Source organism: Halichoerus grypus, chromosome 2, assembly GCF_964656455.1.
Source record: "Halichoerus grypus chromosome 2, mHalGry1.hap1.1, whole genome shotgun sequence".
NCBI lineage: Eukaryota > Metazoa > Chordata > Mammalia > Carnivora > Phocidae > Halichoerus > Halichoerus grypus.
Window position 1 is genome coordinate 65,034,365 of NC_135713.1, and position 22,825 is coordinate 65,057,189.

General features: G+C 51.9%; 2 protein-coding genes across 8 annotated transcripts in view; one reads left to right on the top strand and one right to left on the bottom strand.

Moving 5' to 3' along the window:
• MCC (MCC regulator of Wnt signaling pathway) overlaps positions 1-22,825 on the top strand; it is a 389,997-nt gene that overhangs the window by 353,912 nt on the left and 13,260 nt on the right. For all 5 annotated transcript variants that reach the window (XM_078066935.1, XM_078066936.1, XM_078066937.1 and 2 more), the window contains 4 exons: positions 1,907-2,090; positions 12,676-12,910; positions 17,185-17,391; positions 21,150-21,250. In XM_078066935.1, coding sequence (XP_077923061.1) covers positions 1,907-2,090; positions 12,676-12,910; positions 17,185-17,391; positions 21,150-21,250 — 727 coding nt within the window. The remainder of the gene's footprint in view (positions 1-1,906; positions 2,091-12,675; positions 12,911-17,184; positions 17,392-21,149; positions 21,251-22,825) is intronic.
• The window catches only part of DCP2 (decapping mRNA 2), a 113,343-nt gene continuing 109,780 nt past the window's right edge, over positions 19,263-22,825 (bottom strand). For all 3 annotated transcript variants that reach the window (XR_013445645.1, XR_013445644.1, XR_013445643.1), the window contains one exon: positions 19,263-20,406. The gene's annotated coding sequence lies outside the window, so the exon portion shown is untranslated. The remainder of the gene's footprint in view (positions 20,407-22,825) is intronic.

Consider the following 22,825-nt stretch of genomic DNA (forward strand, 5'->3'; position numbering starts at 1 on the left):
CCTCCTTCAGTTTTGACCTGGACAGGAATCTGAAGCAAATCTGAAGGAAAGGAAGTATCCTGGGCATTAATTTCCTGCTTCATATCTAAGTTATGAGACAAGGGAGCAGGCCTCCATTTGTATGGGTGACCTCTCTCTCTCTCTCTCTTTTAAATAGAATTAACATCCCGCCCCAGAAGTAGAAACTCTGCCAGCATTTCCATTAGAAACCTCATTTTTCAGGGTCTTTCCACTAAACCATAAAACTTTATACCTCATATTAAACAGATCCTAAAATGATCTTGGCCTGCTGTCAAGTTTTTTTTTTTTAATATATGTATTAAGGAAAATGATCAATTAAAGGGGAAAAAAAATCAATCCTCTTATTTCCAGTTTGTATCATCAGACAATGTCTTTAAACCATCCTGCCCTGGAAAGGCACCTTTCATTAGGCTTGTCTCTACTTGACGCAGTTACTTGGTAGGAGCTGGAAGGGCTTATATAAATCTGCATTTAAAATACTTAAAATCAATAATGAAATGCTTTGCATTAACATAATCCTGGGTAGCTCATGATATATTTATAGAATGAGCCAGTCAGTATTACCATGCCTGCTTCACAGAATTCGAAGAGCTGTCAGTTGGTGAGACAGATGTAAGATACCTCGTTTGTGGAAGGAAGGACGGACTGATGGAAGGAAGGGAGGGAGGGAGAAAGGAAGGAAGAAAGGCAGACATGAAAGCTGTCAGAGACATGGCCGCAGGGGGCCCAGGGAAGCTCAGCCTGCAGGACGGAGGCGCCCACACTTCTTCCCCACTCTCCGTAAAGCTGTGAGTTGGCTTACCTGGAGCAGCTCCCTGTTAAATCTCCCTTCCATTCCGCTGATGGCAGCAGTGGACCTGCCATTCTGGTGAGCAAGTACTGGTTGATGACATTACCCCCAGTACCAGCCCCAGTGGTTTTTTCTGTTTCTTGTTGACGGCACAGGCATTCGTTACACTCATTCTAGATGACTTAAACCAGTGGTTTTCAAACTGTGCCGTGGGAAGCTGGAGGAGTGTCTTAGGGCCTCAGCAGTGGGCTCGGAGGATGGGAGGACCCGGAGTGTATGACCCCCACACCTATCACGTCAGCCGGTTCTGCATTTACCATTTTGGTGTCTTAGGCTTCGGCACATGGTTCCATGTGAAAGCATCTGGAAGACTAGGGGTGTAGGCTGAAGAGGTAGCAAGCTGGTGACTTGTTGGGCCACTGTGGTTTTTAAAACACAACAAGAACGTGAACATTTTCGACCGGGAAGTCGCCGTCTGGCTTTGAGTGGGTGCCAGCCACTCCTGAGGTCTCGCTCCAGCCCAGGTACCTGATTTCTGGAGGCACTGGGGCTCACCACTGACAGTGTCCCAGCGGAGACAGGAAAGTCAGGGATAGCACCTGCTACAGAAAAGACACTGCCGATCTCAAGTTCTCATTTTAACTATTCGGTGTGTTTCTCTTGCCTACCCAAAGCTCTAAGCAAAGCTCTGGATGTGTGCAGGGCACAGTTTGGTCCTCGTTCATGACAAAGTGCCACCGCAGGAAAGAATGGCCAAGTGGTAGATTGCAACTGAGTGGGGGAAGTCAGGAGCCTGGATAATTAGAAAATCATAGCATGTTAGAGCTAGAGACAGACCTCAGAGATCGCCCTGCCAGCCCTTCATCGATAGGGTCAGTAGAGCCCAGAGCAGAGACATGCCTTGCTCCATATAGTCTCTAAGTGACGGCGCCCAGCCCCGCACATGGGTCTCTTCATTGGCCATCCACTGCTAGTTTCTCTCCCCACCGGGCCACCTCTGCCCTGAGTAACGAACAACCGATGATCTGACCATGCTCCCAGGCTTGTCTCCTGTAGAACTGTGTTGATTAATCCTTTGGCCTCTTTGCAACGTAGGAGACCACTCAGGGGATGAAAACATCACTCAGATGCTCAAGCGCGCTCACGACTGCCGGAAGACAGCTGAGAACGCGGCCAAGGCCCTGCTCATGAAGCTGGACGGCAGCTGCGGGGGTGCCTTTGCCGTGGCCGGCTGCAGCGTGCAGCCCTGGGAGAGCCTGTCCTCCAACAGCCACACCAGGTAATTCCCGGCCCTCCTGCCACCAGACGGACGTGTGTCTGCGTGTGGTCTGTTCACCAGGCTTGACATGTGGTGACCCAGCTCTCAGAGACTGTGAGGCTTGGATGAGGACAGCGTTGTCCCCGTGCTTGCAGCCTGCTCTGTCCGGGGAGTCGGGGGATCAGCATGGGAGAGCTGGGAAAGGCCTTCCGTGGCCAGTGTGGGAACCACAGCCCAGAGAGAAGGGGACGTTGGCTCAAGAAGGTGGAACCTGAAGATGGAGCCCGAACCTCCCTTTCTGTCTGGTGCTCTCTCCCCCACTTTGTTCTGTTCGCCATTTCTTCATAGTTTTTGATTTCTGAGAGTATTTGGGGTAGCGTGAGGCCCATTTGCTGCAAACGGTCCCTAAGTACCCACGACCCACACCGCATCCTATTTCCAGGCTGCATTCTCTGCCCCCTTCTCCTCAGGCCTCTGTCCTTTGTAAGCTTTTCTTGGGCAATAGCCTCCTCTTTTCCCATCTCTTTTGCTCTGCAAAATGATACCAAATTCATAGCAGGTACTCAGCAGATGCTCAGTGATGAACCTGAGTTTAGGTTCTGTGTCTGTGAATCTAGAAAACTGCAGTGGGTACGTGAAAAAGATGGGGAGGAAAGCAGTGAAGACCTGGCTAAGCATAATTTGCTGAAGCCGTTGGATTCTTGCAGGAGCGGGGAGAGGATCAGAATGGAGCCTCTGCTAGCCATCTTCTCACGTTTTACCACCAAAGCCCTAAAACCATGAATGCCTTCCCTTTACATATCAGTTCTCGGTCTAGAAAGTACTTTGTTACAGATTTTCATATGGTAGCCAAATCACAAAAGACAGGAAGGGTGACTTACCCCATTCGCACAGGTGAGAAAGCCTCAGCTCCGAGATCTGTAAGGGACTTGGCTAAATAAGGTCTCACCGCTGATAGAGGGGAATCAGGACTAAGCCCCAGCACTTTGGCACCAAGCATATTATTCTTGCCACTACAACAGGTTGGATATCATGACGTTAAAAAAACAGCACCCACTTGCAGATCAAGTGCCAAGAACCACATAAGGCTAGATGGAATCTCAAGAGCCAAAGGAGAAATACTCATGTTTCCTCGGTGCCTGAAAGCAACTTAACATTGCCATCTCTCTCTGAACCGGCAGGACCCAGCCATCTGCCTGAGTGCCTCCATTTACCTGCCCTGGACCCGGGGCCTCAGGAGAGGGGCCGTTCCCAGTAACGGAGTTGGCCAGGTGCCCACAAACTCAAGGGAGTTAGTTGCTTTTGACTCCAGCACACCAATCGTCTTATTCAGTGAAACAGAGATTATAATTTATTTTTTTCTTAAAACCACATTCTTCTGCTTAACACAGAAAGCAGATGCTCTTCTTAATGACTTTCCCAGATGTGTATGATCTGTAATTTCCTTGTTCGTTTAGAGTAGAAACGTAGTCCTCGTGTTGTCACTGATACTGTTCTGTTGAGTTAGTGAACATGAGAAGCAAGTTGACGGGGAATATATGCTGTTTCAGTAGCTTCTAAGGAGCGTGTTACACATCTTTTGCTCACACCTCCCCACCCCCAAAATAATTTTGTTTTAATCCAAATCAGAGACAAATTTGGAGTCTGTCAAAAGTAAGAACTCTCACCATCCTTTTAGGGAAGATCCTGGTTTTGAACGCTTGTTAGAAATACCTTAATGTATAGGTGAGCCTTGATTCTGAGACAGCTTTCTTAGAGAAATTTCATTTTTGGTGATATATTAACGCAGGTTGAGATCAGTTCAGGACATGGTCTTTCTTTTTAAGGATGATCTCACAAAAGAATGGCCCTTGAACTAATTTCAGTCTCAAATGGGTTTTCCATCAAAGTACCAGGACTTTAGTTCAGATTTCACTCCGTTGTCCTTAAAAATTCATTTTCACCCTCCCACCCAAGTGCGAGCAGCCAGGGTGGGCACGAAAGCACCACACGCAGGCCGTTCGGGTGGCACACCACATTCTTTGGTCCTGACACAACCAATCTACTTGAAGCGACATGTGGGCTCTGAAAAAACGTCCCAAACCACCAACGCTTTTCATAATTACAATGACTAATTTTGTGTGTAAATCTTGCCATTCCAGCTCAGACATCCCCCCATGTCAAGTTTAGGGGAGAAAGAAATGGAGTTTTCTGTGTCAGAGCTTTACATGGCTTCATAACCCCCTTTCCTCCCACTGTCACCAGCTGGTGCAGAGAATCCCAATCAGAGTCCGCTGTTCCTCAAGGTCTCAGGAGAGGAACGCTGAGTGTCAGGTCTCCAGATGCCTTTCTGGCAGCGGACGAACAGCCCCTGATGACAGGAGGGTCGTGGTTTGGGAAAGGAGCAGCAGCAGAGCAGTTCCCAGCAAGGAGAATAAAAATGGTAGCCAGCCTATCAGCTGACTGTTGGCAGGAGCCCAGAGACACTGCTGTTTCGCTTTTGAAAAATTCAACCATAGCCTCATCAGGAGTTATCATTGTCTTAATGGACAGAGGAACTAGGTAATGTTGATGGCCTGGATAGCTTTATCAGCCTCTCACAACAGAGAGGCCAGTGGACTAAATTGTTGAGGTGGGAATAGGGAATCCTTAATCAAGCCCACCCTTCCTGTCCAGTATCACAATTTCAGTTCATTCCATGGAAGCACAGTCATCGATCTAAATCTACAGAAGGACATGTGGCCAAGACAGAATAAGCCTCAGCAGGTCTGCTGTAGTGGAGACTAGAGCTGCGTCCCTCCTGTCCCACCATTGGGTCGGGATCATGGTGAGCCGTGGGAGTCCGGTGATGGCAGCCTCACGGGTGAGCCGCCGGGCACCTTCCGGGTGTCCGGGTTCCGCCTGGCTGACCATTCACCCCCAAAGTGGAATAAGGGCAGTGGAACTCAGGATGCCCACCTTTCACCTTCTAAGCTCGTCTTCTTAGGCGAAGTCTCACTGGAGCAGAAAGGAGGGTGGATGACAGTGGAACCCTGTCCTTTGAAGGGATGGATGGGATTAGAATGGCCGGCCCATTAGGAAAGGCCGGGGCCACCACCATCAGCAAGCTTTGGGGAGTGAGAGACCAGATCTGGCTGTTGTAACTGTAATCTTCACGTCCCTCTGAAGAAGGGAGTTGCTTTCTCCTCCCAAGTGTCAGGAGAGTCCATCCAAAGTCCTTGGGATTAATGCTTAGAAGCGCTAGTAGATTCTAAAGTCCACCTCAGACACATTCCCCAACATGACAGCATGGTGCTCAGGCCTGCTGCTCAAATGTCCTTGTCATTTATTTTTTAGGCTCTGTGAAAACTAGGTAGAGAGCTGAAATGCCTTTTTTTTTTTTTAATACTACCCGATTTCAAAAGAATTACATGATCATTTTTTTTTAAGATTTTATTTATTTATTTGACAGAGAGAGAGAGAGAGCATGAGCAGGGGGAGAGGCAGAGGGAGAAGCAGGCTCCCCACTGAGCAGGGAGCCCGATGCGGGGCTCGATCCCAGGACCCCGCGATCATGACCCGAGCTGAAGGCAGACGCTTAACCGACTGCACCACCCAGGCGCCCCAGAATTAAGTGATCATTTTAAAACTAGATAATTAAAATCCAAGCATTATATCAAATTCTCCATTGGGAGGACCCTCACTGGAAAGGACACTGCAAACAGTTTGGGGTATATTTCCACAGATTTACCTGTCCGGTTTTTCCTTTGTTAAGACCCTTGGCTGACCCTTTCTTTCCCACGTGGCCATTCGTATCTGTCAGTAGCTGCGCACTCCCATTGGGTGGCAAGCAGTCCATTGTGTATTCAAGCAGCTTCCTCTTGTCGGACATTTCTCCCCACCTTTTCACTATTAACCGTTAGAGCTGCCGTCCTTGACTGCACGCCGGTCCCTCTTGTGCAATTTCTGTGGGAAACTCAAAGAAACCGAATTTGCTGGCCCGAAAATGATTGTTTCCAGTATCAAATAGCCCTCCATACGTGATCAAGTTATTCTCCTCTTCCTCCACACCCTTGCTAAAACTGGGTAGTATAGATTTTTTCGATTTGGCTGATCTCTCGACAAAAAATACCCTTAATACTTTGCTTTCTACCTCCTAATTGTTGATATCTTGGTATGTTACCAGTGACTGAATGAGGAAAAGGTTGATGTTTGGTTGAGAGAGGTCTCATTTCCAACACTGTTATAAGGACACCTTTAAAAATGGCTGTGGAAATAGAATCTGTTTCTCATTTTGACTTTCAGCTAAGTTCTTGGGAGCTTTCTGGAACCAGGCAGGTTTTGAGGACTTCAGTTATCTGGCAACGGATTTTCCCTGTATTTTGTTAGATAATTTTTCTTCGTATAACCTCCACTTCTCCTCCTAGAGAATTCTGATAACCTAAAAGGTTAGGATTGTGTTTAGGTGTTTTTAGTCCTTAGTGACAATTGTCGGACGAGGTGAGGAGGTACCCACAGCCAACACTCCAAGATGCAGGCAGTTGACAAGGCCCACCTTCTGCTTGGAGGAATGGGGCCATTTAGGAGTGGCTGACCCCCTCCTTCAAGTAAATTTAAAATGCTCAGCAAAACAGAAGGCCAGCCTGATGGCATTTTCCTTCTGAAAATGAGCTGCCCCTTGGTGGAAATGAGATCTTAATGGGGGCCAGATAAGACATTGATAAAAACTCAGGGGAAAACCCATCTCTGGTTTTTGTGGCAAAGAAATGAAATGCCATTCTAGCTTTTTGCCATGACAAGATGAGGAGGCTGCAGAGAAATGGATTTTTCTTCTAAAAAGCAGGATGGGGAGTTGTCTTGAGGATGAGGCTGGGACACAAAGAAGAGGGACAGAAGACCAGATATTTGAAACCCACAGCTGCTTAACTAAACCTGAGTCCGTGTGCCGTTGTGGCCAGGGCAGGTGGAAGGGTTCGGTGTCCCAGGTGGCCGGCACTCCCCCTTCACCCCCCTGGCTGTAGGCCACCCCACGTGCAGTGTGCCAGAAGATTCCTGGCACCTCATGGACGCGGAGCAAAGCCAGCAGGAGGGGGCTCCAGCAGAGCATCCGGGAAAGGAGAAGCCCACATGACCTGGCCCAGCTTACTGAAAAAACAGAGCAGAATGCAAAGACGGGCTGTTCCACCATTCTGGGGTGGGCTGGGGCTATCCACCTGCAGCCCTCCCTGAAATCGCTCTCAGAGAACAGGCCTCCCACCCTGGAGACGAGGAGTGACCGGTCCGGGTGGACAGTGATTCATTCCCCCTTGACAGCTGAGACCATCCAGCATTCCAAGCTGGGAGAGCTAATGGATGACCTACCCCGGGCCCCACAGCCAGTGGCAGGCCCTCGGGAGACCGGCAGCGCCTTTGTCGGCTGCAGGAGGCAGAGGAGAGGCCAGAGGCTTCCCTGCCTTTCACACCGTCACAATCCTATTCCACAGTGGAACATTAAGGCACAAAGCAGAATTGTAATTAACCTCCCTGATCCACTCCCCGCCGGCTTCCCAGAAGGGAGGGAGGGAAGCCACAGGGGCTTCGGGGGATGCAGTGCGTAGCTGGAAATCAAACTTCGCCCTGGTAAGAGCATTTTAGAATGCTGAGCGTCCCACAAGGGTCCATCTGGGGAGGGAGATCTTTTTTCTTTTTTGAAAACTATACCCATGGTAGAGACAGTGAGATAAAGGCCTCCCCCCACCCCTAGCCAGGTATCAGGGCTCAGACCCTCAGGGGTCTAGGACGCCCCAAAGCCTGTCAGCCTCTGCCCACCTGTGTTGGTGTTTCCTAGAACATTCTAGGTGGTTTCTCTAGTCCCATTGAGCACTTGCTGTATTGCTTCTCCCTCAGCCCGGGTATTCTGCATGACCTGCTAGGTGGTTGTCTTACCTAGAGGGAGCCCCTGAGCCTGTGCAGGGAGGTGCTGGGAAGGGCACAGATGTTTCTCCAACTCCCCCAGAACGAGTGCTGCACTAGCCGGCCCTGCCCACTTCGGGACCCATCGTCTCCCTTCCAACAGCCTGGTGAGAGGGGAATTATTCGGATTCCCACTTTACTGCAGCCTGGGAACGTTGGGTCGTTTACTCTGGACCATAAAGCTAGGCAGTGGCAGAGGAAGAACATTTACTCAGGTCTGTCTGGTGTTAGAGGTGTGCTCATAATCACTGGCACTTGCCAGATCAGCCCAAGAGTGTATGGCCTCTCCCTAGAGAATTTGGGGAGGGGGAGGAATCCCGTTACCCCACAGGCTACCTACCATGCAAATGCCCACCTGTCTTATGGGGTAGACCAGTTGTTCTCAAACCTGGCTGTGCCTCAGAATGATGGGGAGGGTACACTGAAATGCAGATTGCTGGGCCCCACTCCCAGAGTCCCCCATTCTAGAGGTCTTGGGAGTGGCCTGGGAATGCGCATGCTTCACAAGTTCCCAGGCGGTGCTGCTACAGCTAGCCCAGCAACGACTCTCCGACAGCCACTGGGGTACGCCAGTCCTGCTAACGGAAGTCTGCCCAAATAGTATCATTTTAGTGCCTGCAGAATAATTACAGAACTCTAGCTTCTAGTGCTCTTCGAATTTTGAAATTTAAGTGAAAGAGAACAAAGGGTACTTTGAAAGTGTTCTATTTCTTTAAAAAAAAAAAAAAAAGTAGTCCAAAGAAAATATATCATAAAACTCATCTGGGTGGTACGTACGTGGGTATTGTTTCATCTCCGTGTTTTTCTATACGTTTAAAATTTTTCAAAATAATTTTTAACGTAAGGAAGGGGATTGTAAAGTGAGCCTCGGGTCCGGAGCCCCAGCTCCCCGGGAAAGGATTTCATACCTGAAGCCCCCTCCCGGCTCACTGGAAGAGAGGCGTTGGTGCTGCCCCGCGCCACGCGGTGGGACACGCGCCCCTGCGAGCGCAGCCCCACTCTCAGCCCTGTGGCATGCTGTGCCAGCGAATGCCACGCTGCGGTTGGCTTTCGTCTTGTTGCTCATTTGTCTGTGGGACATTGAGACATCTGTCCCTCCACGTCCGTGTTGACGGTCCGTGGAGGTGAGCGCTGAGTCCTACTTGAATGGTTTTGTTCCAGGCATGCCTACCGCCCCCACCGCCCTCCCACCCCCTGGCTGGGGGAGGGCAGTGCTTTACTGCAGAGCACAGAGATGCTGAGGGAGGGACCTTGTTCCGGAGAAGTCCCCCGAGTTCAGAAGTCCCACCGGCCTCCCCAGCGCCCTCTGCTGGGGCTACTGTTAGCTTGTTCGCTTCACCTGAGCTGCTTCGTTTCTTTATGAAATTGGCACCTGAAGTATTCCAGCCAGAGGGTGTTGCTGCTTCTCCCTTCTCGTCCTTTTTAAAATGCGGCCTGAGAAAACACAGGGATGGTGATTGATCATCATAACTGTATCCTCCTTCCTGCACTCCCAGCTTCCACCATCTCTTCCCGGGATTGTCGCGATAGCCCAGAATGTGTCTCCCTGCCTCTGCCCTTGCCTCCCTGCATCTCCTCAGCCCAGTAGCCAGAGGGAGCCTATCAAGATGTAAGGCAGATCACATCACCCCTGTTACAAACCCTCCAGTGGCTTCCATTCTAATTCTAGAGAAAAAGACACAACCCTTATAAAACCTGACATGACCTGGCTCCCTGCCCCCCCCACCCTCCTCTCTGACCTCTCCCCTCTCCCTTAACTGACTCTAACTCAGCCACAGTCTCATTCGTGCTGGCCACGCTCACTGCCTCAGGGCCTTTGCATTTGCTGTGTCCTCTGCCTGGATCACTCTTCCTCCAAATATCCACACAGCTCCCTTTCTCATGTCCTGTGGGTCTACTTTATCCTTAGGTCTATTTTATGAAACTTTTCATGCAGGCCCTCCCTACAACTCTGTTGCACAAAATAATCCCATCTTCTCTTTGTGCTCCCCATAACTGCTTCATTTTTCTCCGCTGTACTTCTCACTGTCTGATGTACTGCGTATTTTATTTGTTTGTCTCCCCTATTAGAATGAGTTCCATGAGAGTAGAGATTTTTCTAGGGCCTAGAAGAGTACCTCATAGTGGCCCTCCAGTATCACTTAATTGAATGATGACTACATTTATTGAGTGCTTACTGCGTGCTAGGCACTGTTCTAAACACTACATTTCAACTTTACAGATGAGGAAGTGGGCCCAGGGAGGCTGAGTCATGCTACCTGTAAATCTACCAAGTGGCAAAGATGCTTGGGTTACAGGTCAAGGTAGCACCTCTGTATTGGGGTTCTCCAGAGAAACAGGAGCAATGGGGGTAGAGGTGGTGGTATGTATATATAGGAAAAGAGTGACTCATTTTAAGGAATTGGCTCATACAGTTATGGGGACTGGCAAGTCCTAAATCTGTAAGGCAGGCACACTGGCTGGAGACCCAAGGAAGGCTTGATGTAGCAGTCTTGAATCTGAAGGCTGTCTGGAGGCAGAATTTCTTTCTTGGGGGACCTCAGTCTTTTCTCTTAAGGCTTTCAACTGATTGGACGAGACCCACTTACATCATGGAAGGTAGTCTGCTTTACTCAGCATCTGATTTAAGTGTTAATCACATCTCAGGACACGTTGGTGGCTCAGTCGCTTGAGCATCCGACTCTTGATTTTGGCTCAGGTCATGATCTCAGGGTCCTGGGATCAAGCCCTGTGTCAGGCTCCTTGCTCAGCAGGGAGACTGCTGGAGATTCTCTCTCCCTCTCCCTCTGTCCCTCCCCCAACACTCACTCACTCATGCTCTCTTAAATAAATAAATGTTAATTACAGCTTTAAAAAAAATACCTTCACAGTGACATCTAGGTGGGTGTTTGGCCGAGCACCTAGGCACCGTAGCCCAGCCCCGTTGCCACATGAAATGAACAGTCAGAACCTGTAAGGAGATGATGTATGTTGGCCAGGCTGATCTTGCTCCCTTCCCCTGCAAGATGCATCCTGCCTGTCCTGATGGGGTGAAGAGGGTGGGGTGGGAGAGCAGCCCCAAAGAGTCTGTGGTGCTCAGGAACTTGCAGTGCTAGTGGGACTTCTCTGACTCGAAGATCACCCAAGCCCTGGGATGTTGTCTTCCTCCAGTGCACGGTCAGCTGAGTGGTGGAGCTCCAGCTCACCCCCTCTCCTCACCCTTGTGTCCGCAGAAGCCCTGTCTTCTAGGTAATGCATCACACGCAAGAGTGGAATGGTCCTTGGTCACACCTAGGTTATGGGGCAATTGCATCTGCTGAGTTGGGGTCCCGGGCCTGTTACCCCTGTTCCAGGGTGAGGTGAGGAGGGCAGGCCTGGGCCTCCAGCAGCCAGCAGCCTGTGGAGACCACTTGTTGCTCCTGGCCCAGCTTCTAGCAATGGGAGTCTTGGGAGGGTGGGGCTGAGGAATGAGAAGACAGGGGCCCAAGTCCAGGTGTACAGTGTCCAGCCTCATGACCCGGCAAGCCGCCTAACGTCTCTGCGCCTCCGTCACCAAGTCTGTAATGAGATGATAATGCCAGCCTGGCCTGTTGTGATGAGAGTTCAATGGGCCCTTGCTTGTTTTTGTGCCATCTTTCCAAGGCCGGAGCCTTGAGGGCTATGGCAAGTGCTGGTGGGTCCAGTGTAGGTCCAGAGAGACTGTAGATCCACACCGGCCTCAACTGCTTGAGGACTGACAGGGTGCAGTGGGCCTCATTCTGAGCCAGTGGGGGCAGCCTGCCCACTGCCGGAAAAAGTCAGCGCCCTCTTAAGAGCCAGAGCCTCAAGTTTTCCTGTGGTGCTCACCCTTGCATGGTGGCCTGGGTCATACAGAAACCTTCAGGGGCCGCCAGTTCTCAGGGTTCATCCTAAGTGCTCCTCAGCTGTGGCAGTTGTCACCATTCAGCATGGGCCTCCCAGGGCCCCATGGGCAGACCTGGGTCCCTGTGGTGGACAGTATGCTCAGCCGTGACGCAGGAGGAATGGCGGGGGGCGGGGTGGGGGGGTGTCCTGCTTTCGAGGTTGTCACAGTAGCAGTACACGTGGGGGGGCTTATTGCATGGTACCCCCTCCCCCTCTCCCACCACACCCTCCAGCTCCTGCCCCGAGGGGACGTGTGTTTGCACAAGCGAATAGGTTCACATACACACACGTATCAGTACATCACACCATAGGTATTTCGTTCTTCAGCTTTGTTCCTTAACATATCCCTTTTTGTAAGTCCGGCCCACGTGTATGCCTATTTTTTAATCAAATACTACTTTTGTCCTATTTCTCCACTTAAAATAGTTCCACCATGTCGTAAATTATTACTGGGATGTCCATATAACTTCCCCCCTTTTGGAATGTACCATAATTAACTACACCCGCTGTGCCACAAAACGTCTTTGTATCTTGTTGCCTCTGTGGGATTATTTCCTTAGAATTCATTTTTAGGGCCCACATGTTGTGTTAAAGGGGGTAATAAGCATTTCTGTTATTCTTCAGACTGATTTCTCTCCTCGAAGGTGGTATCAGTGCCCCATGGCAGGAAGAATGCCTTTCTCTTTTGGCGGTGCGGGGGGGCGGGGGGGGATTACCGTGGGCCGCTGTTGGAGAGACGGGGTGTGGGAAGGAGTCAGGGACAGGACCCACTCACGGTGGCTGGGACCGCGAGAGGGTTTCTCTCCCTCCTCAGCACAACTAGCTCCACGGCCAGCAGCTGTGACACGGAGTTCACCAAAGAAGACGAGCAGCGGCTGAAGGATTACATCCAGCAGCTCCGGAACGACCGGGCGGCAGTCAAGCTGACCATGCTGGAGCTGGAGAGCATCCACATCGACCCGCTCAGCTACGACGTGAAGCCCCGCGGGGACAGCCAGCGGCTGGATCTGGAAAACGCCGTGCTGATGCAGGAGCTGATGGCCATGAAGGTAGCGTGGGGGTGGGGCCCGTGCGCTGCCCTGTCCTCACGGGGAGACGGGAGAAGGCCCTCTGACAGCAGGTCAGCGATGATGACCAGTCGACCCCGTCTGGGTTCAGTCACCTCCTGCTGGAGGACAGCCAGAGCCTCATTTGTAGGCAGGACTAGTTTCAGTGTGTCTGGGGTCCCTGGGGCTGGGCATGACCCCAGAGGGGTGTCTCAGCTCTGCTCTGGAACACATCATTCTCCACGAGAAGCCAGATCAGATCCCTAGAGGCGGGAGCAGCCCCTGTCCCCGGAAAAGGACCTCTCCTCTCTAGGAGCTTAAGGTGCTTCTGGGGTGGATGCTGGTGTTAATGGGGAGTAGGGGAGGACGGGGCGCGGACAGGTGCAGCACAGGGACCGGAGCCCCGGTGTCCTGATGCCCTTTTCCCTGCCGTGGGGGTCCTGACACCCTCCAGGGAAGTTGGCCAGTGCCCTTCACATCTGTGTTTCCTGATGAGATTTTGTGCTCACCGGCCAGCAGGCTGAATTCTCTGCTGGCATCTGGAAACTTGGGGAGGGGGGAGCTTTCTTGGACAGGTAGTGCCCGTCATCGGGGAGTGGTTACACTGCCGTCCCTTCCGCAGGACGCACTTTGCACGGCTCTGGCCAGGGGCGCCAAGCACGGGGGCCTTCCCCTGCCGAGTGCTTTCTCAGAAGACAGCAATACCTGCTCTGGGTTCCCAGCTCCCGCTGAGAGCTCCCCAGACCCTTGGAATTTCCTGAGCTTTGTTATGCTAATGAGGCCACTCCTGGTTGGGGGTGCTGAAACCAGCACCGGGGCTGTCCCTGGAAGAATGGAGCCTGTGATTATAGGGTCGGACTTTGAGCCCCTTGACTTCCAGGGATGGGAGGAGGGCTACAGATTGAGTTCCCTGTGTGGCCAGTGATTTTCTCCACCATGCCCAGTCATGAAACCCCAGTAAGATCCCTGGGCACCAAGGCTCAGGAAAGATCTGCATGCAGCGCTCTTCCAGGGACCCCCGTGTGCACCCCCTGTGGTAAAACCCTAATCCTAAGTACAGCGCACTCCTGAGCTGAGGGAGTCGTTGATCCGAGTGGGTTGTGCATGCCCCTGAGTTAGTGAGAAGTGCAAGTGGCCCGGGGACCCCCCGCCCCCAGTACTCGTGGCCGGTGTTGGAAGTGAAGGCAGGCTTGGAGGACTGTCCTTACCTGTGGGGTCTGCGAGAACCCAGCAAGTTCAGGCCAGACTGTGTTGGATTGTGTGCACCCAGCTGGAGTGGAAACCGAGTAACCACTCGCCAGGAGCATGGTCCTGCAGGGCTGCGACCAGCTCTCAGCAGGCCTGGGGCAGAGGTGGGCACTTGTAAGGCCTGCTCCTGCAGGTCCGGGCCCCCTAACGTGGGGAGTAGGAGCTGGGAGCCATGTCCTCAAGCCTGCTCTCCAAACTCCACTCTCCTGTGCACAAAGGCCTGATTTGCACAGCCTTGGATTCTGCAGTGTCTCTGGACCCCAGGTGTTGAGACAGGAGGGGCTCTCAGGGACAGAAGCCAGCTTAGGAACCAGAGGCAGGGCCGTTGGGCCGGGTGGTCGAGGAAGTGCTGAATCAATAGCTCATAAGTGGTGTCTCTTGTTGGAACCAGCACTGTCCCTGCAAGAGAGCAGGCCCCCCTCTGCTTAACTCACCTCTGGAAAGAGGAGCCGCCATCATGGTCAACCCAACACGCTCGGGTCACTTGGTCAATGTGTCCCTGTCCTTGGCGGCTACTCAGTCTTGAGTCTGGCTGAATCCTGGGAAGACTTTGGGCAGTGACAGCAGATTAGGAATCAGCCCTTTGCTTCCAAGCTGTCTTATCGTGTCCCACTCACTCAGCTCTGACCCTGACTTCTGTTCCCTCTGGGGAATCCTCACGCAACCTTGGCTGATTTCTCCTCTCATGGCCCATGAGCCAGGCATTGGGTCCATCATCACAGTGCCTTTTTCCCCCAGTCAGGAGACCTGTTTGTGGGCCTTTGCGCCCTGCAGCATGAGCTGTGAGGCTGCCCTTTCGTTGTGTTCCATCATCGTGTTTCATTTGGCCAAAGACTAAGGATTTCCTTTTTATAGTCAAGCCAGCATGTGTGATAAATTCTGGGTTACTCTGGCCAGGAAAGACATTTTTGGTGGAATAAAATATTCCCTTTGCTATTGAAAATAAAATGTGTATATATCATAGAAATTGTCTAAAAGAGCAGAAACGGGGCATCCGGGTGGGTCAGTCCGTTAAGCTTCCGACTTTTGATTTTGGCTCGGGTCATGATCATTTCAGGGTTGTGAGATCAAGCCCTGCATCGGGCTCTGTGCTGGGCGTGGAGCCTGCTTAAGATTCTCTCTCTCCCTCTCCCCTCCTCCTCCTCTCTCTCTCTGTCTCTCTCAAAATAAATAAAATTTAAAAAATGAACAGAAATTACAAAAAGCTGGGAGAGAAATAACCCATAATATGAGCCAGAGGCAGCCATTGCTGGTGTTCTGGCTTCGGTTCCTTCCTGTGAGGTTTCTGAAGGATAAACATCAGAGTCCTGGGCGCCTGGGTGGCTCAGTCGGTTAGGTGACTGCCTTCGGCTCAGGTCATGATCCTGGAGTCCCGGAATCGAGTCCCACATCGGGCTCCCTGCTCGGCGGGGAGTCGGCTTCTCCCTCTGACCCTCCCCCTTTCATGCTCTCTCTCTCTCATTCTCTCTCTCTCTCTCTCTCAAATAAATAAAATCTTAAAAAAAAAAAAAAAACCACAAAAAACATCAGAGTCCTCTCCCTTCCCTACACAGTGCTCACGGGGATGTGCGCACCCATTCCAAAACCACAAGCAGCAGGTTATATTGGATTTCACCATTTCATTCTAGGATACAGTTGCTGAGAAACTCAAGTTTTCTGGGTTTTTCACTTCTTGTACATGATCTCTAGTAAACACCTTTTCATTTTTAGATGATCTGCTTGGTTCCTTTTTAAATCCACTCTTCTTTTTTGAATATCCTATCCTTCCATTATGACCCTTCTTCCTCTCTTCATTTTAAATATTTATTTTCTAGTGTTTCACCTGTTATCTCTGGTTCTCGTAAATGCTGATCCTGTCTCACATGATTCGTTTTCCATTTTCTCTTTGTGTGGGTTGAGGGGAGGGTGTGCATACCAGCTCATCTTCGGTGGGGATTGTGTGTTCTACGGAGTCTTGTGGGTCCTGGGTTGTAGATGTCCCTACAGAGTGGTTCTGTGCATGGATCTGTTGGGACCCGTGGGTTTCAGAGGTTTAGGGCTAGTTTCTGTTACATTCTTGGCTTAGATTCCTGTTTCACATCTACATATGACAAGTATGTGGCTCTGATTCCTCAAAAGAGGCTCTTTTCACTTTTCCCACCCAGACCCTGAGGGGTAAGTTTCCTCACCACATCTCCAAAAAGGAAATCTTCTAGTCTTTTACTCTAGGCAGTACTTTGAGAGTCCTGGCTCATGTAGGGGGTCTCTGTTCTGGCTCTCTGCCCTGCCCTCAGCACAGGTGCCAGAAGCCCAGGTCCTGGGGCCTCCATATTGGTCTGAAACCTCTGTTGGCCTGTATCATGGCCACCTTGCCTTTCTTCTTGGGCAGAGTTCCTTTTTCATTTCTGGCACCCATGGATTCATCTCTCCTTCTTCCAAGCTTGCGTTTATGTTTGTTCTGGGTGTGACCGGCCCCATGAGCTCAGTATGCAGTGTTGCCAGAACCTTCAGAATCCTGCTTCTGATGGCAAAAGATGAGAAGGCTTCAGCTGCGGGGTGCCAAGGGAGGATTGAATATGTGGGTTGGGGCCATGGAAAACGGAGAAGGAAATGGGATTTGGAAGGGAGCTAGTCAGACCCAGCCTCGTGTGGACGACCCTCCTTTACAACCTCTTTGACTGATGGAGCATGGCCGATGCATGCCAGAAACCTGGTTTCCAACAGAGACAGGTGTGCCCATTGAGGGGGGGCCCGGAGTGGTGGGGGTGTGTGTGTTCCAGTTGTTCGAAAGGTTCTTCTTACAGTGAACCAAAATCTGCTTACCTGTAACTCCCCTTCATTTATCTCCGTCCCGGTCCATAGAGTGACAAAGTCCATGGCTTTGTCCACACATCAGTCCTTCAGATGGCGGAGACAGCTGGCTTGTCTCCTCCCGGTCATCTTGTCCAGGCTGCGAAGGGGTAACTCCACCGCCCTCGTCACTGGCCTGCTTTCCCACGCCCGGGCCTGCTCCCACAGCGTGGGTCCCTCGCACCCTCTGTGCTCCGCAGGAGGAGATGGCCGAGCTGAAGGCCCAGCTCTACCTCCTGGAGAAGGAGAAGAAGGCCCTGGAGCTGAAGCTGAGCACGCGGGAGGCCCAGGAGCAGGCCTACCTGGTGCACATCGAGCACCTGAAGTCCGAGGTGGAGGAACAGAAGGAGCAGTGCACGCGGTCCCTGAGCTCCACCAGCAGCGGCGGCAAGGACAAGCCCGGCAAGGTAGGAGCAGGGCTGCGGGCACCCCCAGCCCCAGCCTTACCGCCCACCCAGTCTCCACCGCCCCCTCCCTGCCCCACAGCCTCAGTTTCCTTATTTGCATGGGAACTGCAAGCCTTTCCAGAGATCTTAGAGAAGGTAACATTTTGAGAGCGAAGAAACCAAATCCACTTTTTAAAAAAATTGCACTTTAGGTACCAGTTAGAGCATTTTCCCGTGCCACAGTCTGATCGGGGACGGATCGGCACTGTCACCCAGGGCTCTGACACCGGGCCGCCTCCTTGGCTCCCCTGCCTGGCACGGCGACCATCGCCTGTGGCCTGTTGGTCACATCTGCACTGATCATTGCATTTGTTGGCCTCCTAGGAATCTCAGCGCTGGGGACGGAGTAGGTACCCCTATTTACACGAGGGGAACGAGGCTCACAAGCGAGGGGGTCTCGCAGCTAAAAAATGCAGCATCAGGATTTAACCCGAATTTGACTAATGGCCCTCCTCCCCTCAGCCGGGTTGCCACCTCAGCTTCTGTTGGCATTTCTGCCGTCGGTGAGGGGGAAGCAGGAAGCCGCTGAGGCAGAGGAGGAGGAAGGCAGGCCCCGGCTCACACACAGGGTGTCACAGAGCGTGGGCTGACAGGTGATGTCATCTGGCAAACTCACACTCCCATGAGCCCAGAAGTCTTTTTCTCTAGAATCCAAGCTCATTCCATCATACTGTATCTCAGAATTATTCCAGATATTGCATTGGGGAAAAAAAATACTCCAGACCCTAAAGAATTACATGCCTCATGCCAGGGTACTGCAATTCTGTGTTCTGCGTTGTACTTTCCGTTCCTCATAAATGCTAGCTTCCCCGAGCCGCAGTTTGTTTCCAGCCCAGGAGCCGGGGGCATACGCTGACTTGCCCAGTCTGAGGAGTGGCTTCTCACAGCCCAAATGCAGGGGTGTCCCTGGGGGAGTTTTGCACCTGGAAAGGAAGCAACTTGCTGATTGGTGTGGCGGTCAGTGGTCACTCCCTAGACCGCTAAGAACTGGAGCGTGCTTCGCAGGGGACCGCAGCTGCACTCTGTCCACCCGTCACCGAGCGAAGGCGGCAGGGGAGTTCACGTCCCTGGCACCTGGCTGGGCCATCTCTCCCAAGACCTGGCTGCCTGCCCGACATCCATTCACGAGATGGATGTGGGCTGGTCCAGCTGAGGTGCTGGAGGCAGTTCGAGGAGTTTCTATCCAGAGAGGGATACTGATGGGCAAACAGATGATTGTAACACAGGGACCTGAGACCAAGGATCAATTCCTAGTGCCATGGGAGGCCATGGGCCTGACAGAGAACCCAGGTGTGGAGATTTGGGACAGGTTTCCTGAACTGAGCCAGTAGAGAGTGGCAGCTAGCCCGATGAAGAGGGTTGGGGCAGAGAAGTCAGTCCCCCATAATCAGGCGGCTGTGCTGGCCTGGGGACAGTGAGCGATCACGAAGGCTTGGCAGCGGGGTGGGCGGGTGGGGGGGGACGTGCACCCGTCTGGGCCTAGGAGAGGCCCCGTGAAACCATCTGCCCACTGCCTGCGGAGTGGAGTCTGGGTGGACAGCAGCCTACAAAGAGTTTCATGCGGTAATATCTGGGGCTCAAGAAAATGGGGTCTCCCCTTCCACGCCAACACCTTAGAAATCTTTGTACAGCCGCTTGAGTCTGTTACCAGTCACTGGGACAGAGCTGAGAGAGCTGCGGCGTTGGCCGGTGCGCTCCTAGCGTGTGGTGGAGACGGACCTACCGGGTTCTGGCCGGAAGGCCCGCGAGCCGAGCACTTCCCCAGTTCTTGGTGTTTATTTTGACTGAGGGAGACACTGTGTTGTGTGGAATGGCTTCGAAGTACAGAAATCTAAGGGAAAAGGCCAGAAGGCTTTATTTTTAATTTTTTGTTACATTCAAGTAAGAGGCTTTATAAGAGTACCTTGTGTTTTTAGGTAATGCAATTATTGTAGCTGATTATCTTGTCTTTCAAATATCAGACCCATTTGCTCTTTCAGTGCAGTCTCCCTTCTGGGCTCTCATTTAGCCTGTTGGTCGGCAGCTGAGGCGCGCAGGCCGTAGGAGGGGTTGCCAAACTGAAGGAGCCGGAAGGCATTATCTTACGGTCTTCAGGTCACAGACGCCTCCGCGAGGACGGAGCCGGGCCGTTCTAGAACTGTAGCGTGAAAGCAGACACAGTGTAGACACAAAGGGGTGTGGGCTGTGTTCTAGTAACACTTCCTTCACGGACACGGACATTTCATATAATGTGTACACATCATGAAATAGTCTTTTCTTCATGAGTTTAAAAACAGAAGACCGTGCTTGGCCTGTAGGCCTTACAGAAACAGGTGGCCGGCCAGGCGTGGAGCCGGCACGTCCGCTCGGGCTGCACGGGGTGCGTGCCGTGCTCGCTCTAAGACTTCCCTCCGGCCAGCGGGCTGCGTCCCAAGTGTTAGCCGGGCCGCCGGGTTTGCGGCTGCTGTCTGTATGCGACAGACACGAGCGCACGTGTTCTCGGAGAGGCACCGGGCGGGACAGAGCTGCCCTGTCTTCAAGGACTCCTAGGAAATGTCCGCATGTGGGAGCTGATACACAGCGCGGTGGAGTCTCAGCGGATCCCAGGGGCGGGCAGAGAGAGGTGGCGGGAGGCTGGCGGGGCTGCCGCAGAGGGGCCCCCCGGGTGTGGTCCTGCGCTGGAGGGGGCTGGCGGAGACCCTGTGCCCTCCTGTCATCTGGACTGGGGCACTCACTTCGTACATCCTATCGCGATACACCTTTCCGCTGACATTCCGTCCCCTGCGACAGGCCGCGGGCTTTTCGGTCTCAAGCGCGGGCTGTGGTAGATCCTCAGTACGAGTCTGCTGAGCAGGCGGTCAGATGAGCGCCTCCCGGGCCCCCCGGTTCCGCAGCACAGCTTCTGCCCCCCGTCTGCTCAGAGGGGCACGAGGGCTGCTGTACGAGGGTCCGAGCTCAGTTTAGGACTTAGGAGTTCGGGCCCTCACGCTGCCTCATCTGTAAAAGGAGAGGATTGCGTTTAGATGACATCAAAATTCCTGTCTGAGGGTCAGAACCGAAACTAATGGTCAACTATACTTCAATGAAAAAAAGAGGGGGGGGTCGTCTGTGGCTCGGTCCATTAAGCGTCTGACTCTTGATTTGGGGTCAGGTCATGATCTCAGGGTGGTGAGATGGAGGCCTGCCGGAAGCCCTGCGTCGGTCTCCACCCGCACCCACCCCCCCACACACACGGAGGGTGCACATCTGTCTTCCTTTTTTCCTGGGTTTTCTAGATGATTATACTGTACCCACTAAAGCTCCTAAATCTAGAGAAGGTTGGTTTTCTCCCAAGGAGTGGGTTGGGAGAGGGGCGAGGACACTGAGGTGCATTTTCCACTTGTCTTTTATGCATCGCAAGAGGCTTAACCCAGCGGTGAAGAGCGCAGATGTGTCCCAGCTGACCCAGGTGGGAATCCTGGCTCCACCCTGTCCGAGCTGATGGCTCGGGGCAACGTAACTTCTCTGTACCTTAGTTTTGTCCTTGGTAAATGGGCATAAAGACAGTATGTGCCTCAAAGGGTCACCACGATGGCTCAGTGGGAGAACGTGTGTGTGGAGAGCTCAGAGCACGCCGGGAACCCCCGTGGCCCACCAGCCAGGTTACAAAGGTCCAGAGAAGTGGGCAGAGCTGCCTTGCGCCTCCAGGGTGCTGTCGGGCTTGGCTCCTGGGCTAACCGGAATGTGTCTGCTGTCCTCAGGAATGTGCTGATGCCGCCTCCCCGGCTCTCTCACTGGCTGAACTAAGGACAACGTGTAGCGACAGTGAGCTGGCTGCCGAGTTCGCCAATGCCATCCGTAGGTAAGTCCCCTTCCCCGGCCCCGGTGAGCGATGTATTCCCGGTTCCCTTGCTGCGCAGGTCAGCTCTTCGTGGGTCATTACGGGGAAGGAGCAGGTGCTGATAGGTCCGACTTTTACCCAGGCCTTGGAGGCTGGAGAATGTAGCCCCGGCTTGGAACGTGGAGAAGGCCTGCTGGCGCCAGGCCTTTTGAGAGGGGAGCAGCGGGGGAGAGCATATAGGCAGTCATTTCACCTGCAAGCAGAAAATGTCTCTTTCTTTGCTTTTTTGTTGTGCTCTTGTGTTGACAAGAACCTCAGGACAGTGTTAAATGGTGATGATCAGTCATCTTTGTCTCGTTCTCACCTTTGTGGGAACACTTCCTTTCAACATCACTGGCTCTTTCCAATCAGAAGGCCTCATGGGTGTATTTATTCAGTCCCGGACATTCTTCCTCTGCTCTATCAGTGTTTCTTTCCCTCCCTTCTTCCTCTCCTTCTGCAAGGAGAAACATGCTGACTCATTCAGATCTGTCTCCCACTTGGCATACTCCCGCCATCCTTTTGCTGTGCCATCCGGTAGGCATGGAACGCAAGCCACCTAGGAAGTTTCACTCTCTAGTAGTCAAATTAAAAAAGTAAAAAGAGGGAGCCTGGGTGGCTCAGTTGGTTAAGTGTCCGACTCTTCATCTCAGCTCAGGTCTTGATCTCAGGTCATGAGTTCAAGCCCTGCATTGGGCTCCATGCTGCGTGTGGAGCCTACTTTAAAAAAAAAAAAAGTAAAAAAACAGTAAATCCACTCTAATTTGTTTAACCCAGTGTATCCAAAATATCATTTCAATATGTAATTCGTATTTTTTTTTTAAAACGTATAAGATAATTTTTCTTCCTCCTTCTCCTCCTCTTTCTCATTCGTCTTCCTCACTAAGTCTTCAAATCTGGTATATATTTTACACTTACAGCACATCTCACATTCAAACCAGCCAACATTTCAAGTGCACAGGAGCTCACGTAGCCATTCTGGAAAGGTTCTTTGGCTCAGTTTTCCAGCTCACAGATTCTTTCTCTGGTATATCCATTGTGGTGTGTGGCTTCTATGTTGAGTTTTTCATTTTGGTGATGAAACCTGTCATCTCTTTTTTTAACAAGATGAGGCCATCTGAGGCTATTTATTATATATATTCTAAAAATGTTATTCTGTTTGCTGTAGTAACTTTGTTTCCTCATGTGTAAGTTCTTTTTAGAGTTGAGTTTTGTGACTCTTGGTTTTGGGTCACAAGCCCAAGTGTTGGGCTTCTGGTCCTCCTGGCTGACAACACCTCTCTGTGCAGATGTGGTCCAAGCATCTGGCCCCCTCCTGTTCACATGGCTGGCACCCCTGGGTTTGGCCCCTCTGAATCCCCTTCCTCCTTTTCTAGCAGCTTCCTTCCCTGTGCATTCTGAGTTGTGGTTTCCCTTTTCAAGAAGAATAAAAGTCTGCCTTTCATTTTTTACGATTGCTCATGGTTTCTGGTATACAAACGGTGCTCCTTGCTTTCCTGACATGCTTGAGGATTTTTTGAAAATGGGTTTCCCATCATTTCTGGGGGCTGGGGGTAG